The 5,617-nt window shown below is 38.5% G+C and overlaps 1 protein-coding gene across 1 annotated transcript; it reads right to left on the bottom strand.

The window, feature by feature from the left end:
* Positions 1-1,295: 1,295 nt before the first annotated feature.
* LOC139964919 (piggyBac transposable element-derived protein 4-like) lies at positions 1,296-4,057 on the bottom strand. The gene is made up of 2 exons (XM_071966981.1): positions 3,899-4,057; positions 1,296-2,596 (listed from the first exon to the last, which is right to left on the bottom strand). The coding sequence occupies exons 1-2, from the start codon at positions 4,055-4,057 to the stop codon at positions 1,337-1,339; spliced, it is 1,419 nt and encodes a 472-aa protein (XP_071823082.1). The 3' UTR covers positions 1,296-1,336.
* Positions 4,058-5,617: the final 1,560 nt, after the last annotated feature.

Below are 5,617 nucleotides of genomic sequence, written 5' to 3'. Positions count from 1 at the left end.
CCCCATAGCAACATCTATGTAATGTGAAAGTATATGCTTATTGTAAATAGATGTATAACCACTAATCCCAATCAAGGTTACAAGAGTAAAGAAGGACAATTTTCAAACAAAGTTACCCCTCTTTAGTACTATGCCCTCCCTCCCCCACCCCCACCCACTCTTCTTCTCACTTCATAAAGGCTAATTAGTATGCGCATAATAAAAAACTTGTACAAACAATACACAAAAAAAGAGAAGCAAATTGCTTTGACTTTTGAAATTTTTTATTCCAACTTATATAACCAGTTCATTCTTCTACCCTCAATCATATCTACTAACAGGTTGCCAACACCTCCCCCCCCCCTTTATACCAGCTCTGCAATACAAATAAAAACAATATATAGCTGTGAAATTTCCAATAATATTCAACCCTATTTACAGCCATGTCCCCCATCCCTGTTCCCTCACCACTCCCATAAAAAAGTACTATGAATAATATGAAATAAGAATAATATGAATATAAGAATAATATGAAATAAATTGTATACAAAAAATTGAGGCAATTTGATCATCCAGACATCACAGAAGATGGCCCCAAGGAATTTCACAAACTGCAAGAAGCAACAAACTAAACTTTGCCTCCCAAGAAAAAAATGAAAAGAAAAAAAATTGAGGAGAGAATCTGTCATGTTTTTGAACACTCGAGGTCGACACCATGTACAGGTGTGAACACTGATCTACTAATCAGAACAAGAAAAAACCATGATACCGCCAAGTAATCAACAACCCATGCAGGGAGAAGAATATCGCAACAAACCGACAGATCATGCATCTAAGCCCCTTTTTGTTAGAAGCATTTCCTGCAGAAGAAGAGAGTGAAGGTTAATGTTCAAATTTCAAACTATTACACAGGTTCTGTATTACCAGCATAAGAACCTATAGACAAACAAACAAAGAAATGTGAGTGAAAATAAACAGCAACACCATAATTCTCTCATCGCTTCGAGGTGAAAAACTAATTTTGAATTAGAATTTTCTTTTGGTAACTTTGGAAATTTGACATAATTTGATAAGCGGTTGGCATAGCAATTCTGAGTTGTAAAAATTTGAAACATGATTCTAACGGTCTTGTGGAGACATTACTAGGAGGAAAGCGTACATTCTAATCATATTGATGATGGTGCCTATAAAAGCACTCTGGCTCAGTCAAATGAAGTCTTATGTCTTCTCCACATGTAAGACAGCCTGTTTTGATTTTTTTATGGGGGTCCTTACAAACACTACACTGTCTGCGGGTTTCAAAATTTGTGGGGCGCTGACAATCGATGAACAGCGAATTGTTTTTGGGGGACATCTCTCACCAGGTGTGGAACAGCTGCTCTGCGAGTGCTAATCGAAACATTTGGTGTAGATTTTGTGAGCTCAGCTCTGTGTGTTTCAATTTCCACAATGCAAATGCATTCAAAATTGCCATGTCAATTGCTCGCCAGAAGGGCTTGAGCCACCAACGTTTATATCTTCGAACAATTGGATGGTAAGACAGCAGTTGATCGAAGACATCAACTCCGCCCATGTGCGCATTGTAGTCAGAAACTATGGTGGGCCTCTGAACTACTTCTGGTTCACCTGCACTACCTTTCTTTATGCGGGTGATCTCGGTGAGAGAATTACCATGCACTGTCGACAGACAAAACACATCACGTTTGTCCATCCATCTACAGGCCGTCATCTTATGGCTCTTGAGGAAAACGGAGTGACCTACCTCGACCTTAGTCTGTGAAGACTTCCCTCGCACTGGCATGTGTTTTTGATTCTCTCGAACCGTCCCCACAGCCAATGTGTTGTGACTGAGTAGGTGCGCCAATAGCTCAGGGGACGTATAAAAGTTATCGGTGTATAGTCGATGACCTCTCCCTAAGTACGGACCCATCAACTCATTCACAACACGGAAGGGCAAACCTTTTTCCCCTATGCCGCCTGTGTATAGATCAAAATTCAAACAGTAGTGAACCTTGGCATCACACAAAGTCCACACCTTCAGCCCCCACTTCGTTGGTTTGTCCTTCATGTACTGAAGAAAGCTGAGACGACACTTGGTACCAATCATCATCTCATCGATACTCAACTCCCTACCTGGACTGTAGTGCTTCTGAAACGACTGGACCAAGGAATCAAGTAAGGGACGGACCTTGTACAACTTATCACAGAACCTTCCATCAGCAGTCTTTTCTCCCATCGTGTTATCTGAAACATGCAAATAACGTTGATGCTGTTGATAGAGAGAACGAGGCATTACTTTAAGAAACCATGGAGTTTCTAGTATCTGATTAGTAGACCAGTATGCATCAATTTTGCTCTTGTTTGTGAGACCCATGGCAATAGTCAACCCAATGTATGCCATGAGAGATTCTCTGGTGACAGGAATATACTTCCCACCACCGTCAACTGTCTTGACCCCCTCTTGGGAGGCATAAAGATTAATCTGGTCAACTAAATTTTTCAAGACTGGTTCAGTGAGAAACAGTCTCAAAAAATCTAGCTCTGAATTTGCCCCTTTCACTGTATGTGAAAGACCTTGTGTCTCAAACGCAAAGTTGACGTTTTCATTGATGAAAGGCTGTAAGTGGGAAAAAAGAAAAAAAAAAGTGTCGAAATAAGTTTTGATGTATATAAATAATTGCTGCTGAAAGAAATAACAGCATCTTGTTGATTCACTGTGTAATTCTAGAAATAAAACATAAGACAATTATTCGATAAATATTCACTACGTCTTCTTGATTTGAGCTAACCCTGTAGAAAGGTAAATTAATATATGTATCTGCAAGTCATATCGAATCTTCGGTGAGGTCCTCAGATCTTGATGGGTCAAGGAAACCCTGTAGAGAAAAAAAAAACATTCCCATAAAAAGGCAGTCTTCAAAACATACCACATCTTCTGTGAAGTCTTCCCAGAGCCATTCCAGCCAAAAATTTCAGGAGGGTGTTTTGCCTTATTTTGAAATGAAAAATCCTCAAAGTTTGGGATTTTTACAAAAAAACGTATAAATTTTTTGTACAAACAGGGTGGTACTATATCTCTTCCAGAAAAAATTATCAGATTTTTTCAACATGACGCGATTTGAGTTATTTGCCGTCAAAGACCACCTCTTTTGTACATCGGAGCAACTTAACAACTTCATAAATTAATATTGAGAACAGCTAGAACCCTGACATTTGTTTAGGTGTAAGAACTTTATACTTATAATTAAAGTATAGAACCCTGACAGCTCTAACATGGTTACTTTGGTAAAAAATTGGCATCAAAACCACTACCTCATGCTGAATCGCAGCATGAAATAGCAACTTTAGAGTTGCACAACTTGCAAACATTTTATAGGAAAGCATTTTATCATTATTTTGTAATGTTTGTACTAGACATAATAACTTCTGAAAGAATCAAGTACCCTGAAGCAATGGTTTAAGAGCAATTCATCACTAAAAATAGCACATTTTTAGTGAAAAATACAAAAATCGAATATTTTGACACTTTTAAGTTGACCTAACTCCACAAGACCATATTTTTATAGCCAATTTTTTTATTTTCCTGTTCTATGGGATAGACTCTATGGGCATCTGTAATAGAAAGGTAGTAGAATGTTTAATTGCTGAGAAATGAGACCTCAAAAGTCAAGAAAATGCCAAATGCCATGGTGGTGACAAATTGCGGAATTTTTAAGTGTCATAAATCGGCCAATTGTAAAACAATGCAACTGCAATTTTCAGAATATGCTTATTTCGTGGTGGTCCAACCATACAAAAAATTTGGGAATTTTTGGAGAGGGTGCAGCGACAGCCATCCGTGATTTGACACGGAATGACCCATAGGCCTATTGTACTACCAGAGTACATGTATACACAATACATGTAGTGTGTGGCTTACCATATCAGGATACCTGAGCAACAAAGAGGGTCTGGCGGCAGGTTCGTCAACCCATGGAGCTATAAACAGATGGTCAACCAGACTCTTCAGGAAGATCTGCCAATTCGACATCGCTGATTTCATCTTCAGAATCTTCTTCAGATTCAGCGATGTCGTCATCCTCGAACGGCTGGATGATCATATTGTCCGAAAAAAGAATGGCTAGAGCCTCTTCTGCACTATGACAAGTAGCCATTATAAATGTGCGTTAGTGTTACAGATAGCGCGGCCACGCGTTAAATAAATGCGGTTGACCGAAATTCCCTACCATAAAATGCTCGAGTTTGAATTGCTAGGATTACTCACAAAGTGGTGGCGCTATTGCTAAATTGTTTCTATGTAGCCCTACGTTTCAGTGTGGCGCTTCTGGAGAGCTAAAAATCTTTTCTGTAGGGTGAGACATTCTGGAGAAATATTATCGGAAAAGGGTCCGTGTTTTGGCCCTAACTTAGACCGAAAAACGTATTTTTTGACATATTTCCCCCAAATATAGAGCCATCTCTCTAAATATGCCTGTGAAGGCTCCTGATTTGATTCCTTGTATGTCTTACCTAATTGTATCGGATAGGGTTAGTTGACTTGAAATTTTTCACTGATCTCATAATTTTTTGGAAAAAAAAGGTCAAAACGACCGTTTTTTTTAATGTAAACAAATGTTTGAAGACAAAAAAGTCTTCGTGACCCCCTCGGAAAAATGTTGTTTATTGATGCAGGCTGTCTTATGTGCAAAATAAAGCTATGGGAAGCTCTCTAGTAATGATTTTCAAAACACATGGTTTTTCAGTGGAACAAATATGGACCACCTGAAACGAAGAAGAAAGTCATGGTAACGGCAGGCAATCAAATGATCTCTTTTTTTATAATCCGTCGAAATATCGATTTTGTTTTGTGTGTGTGTGTGTGCATGTACTTGTGTGTGTGTGTCAAATTTCAACAATTATGCATGTGCAACCTATATCCTTTATATAGTAAACTGCCTAGTATCACTCCACGGCTTACCTTTTCTTTGTACGGTGTCACTGTATAATTCCAACCTTCAAGAAAATTTGAAATTGCAGATTAAATACTATATAGCCCAGGAGGTTACTTGTGAGATAAATGATCTAAATCTCGACATGGAAAATTTGTATTCTAGAGATGTTAGGTTAAAGCATCAATTTCTATGGGTTATAGTAAAATGTTTGAGATAAACTTGTGGCCGTTTTTAAACGTTTAGTTTGAGATGAAAATTCTAGATCTGAGTCTCTGAGATAAGCAGTGAACATTCCAATCAGTTCCAAATTAAAATGTTCAAATGTTGGAGAAATAGACGACTTTCCGAAATAATTGATAGTCGATCGATTTCAAATAGAGTTGATACAAAAAGTGTAACGATTTTATATAAATTTGGACATTTACATCGAAAGTTACCCATTTTATTAAACTTGGTCAAACCCTTTTCCTCGTGTTCGCACCCGTCCCTATTCTCAACGGCCATGTAATCACTAACCTTATGGTCTGTGTGTGTGTGTGTGGGTGTGCGTGTGTGTGTGTGTAGGGGGGGGGGTAGCCCCTTACTTTCCAACACCCACTTACTTTCCAACACCCACTCAGAAAACGAGATTTATGCAGCATGAAGTATACCATGCTATCTGACACCGTGTCAGAGAAGTAGCTTTGTCGAATAAAAGTTGAAGGCTG

This window comes from Apostichopus japonicus, chromosome 23 (genome assembly GCF_037975245.1).
Source record: "Apostichopus japonicus isolate 1M-3 chromosome 23, ASM3797524v1, whole genome shotgun sequence".
NCBI classification, from domain to species: Eukaryota; Metazoa; Echinodermata; class Holothuroidea; order Aspidochirotida; family Stichopodidae; genus Apostichopus; species Apostichopus japonicus.
Note: the sequence above shows the minus strand (reverse complement) of the source record. Positions and strands in the feature narration are given on the sequence as shown.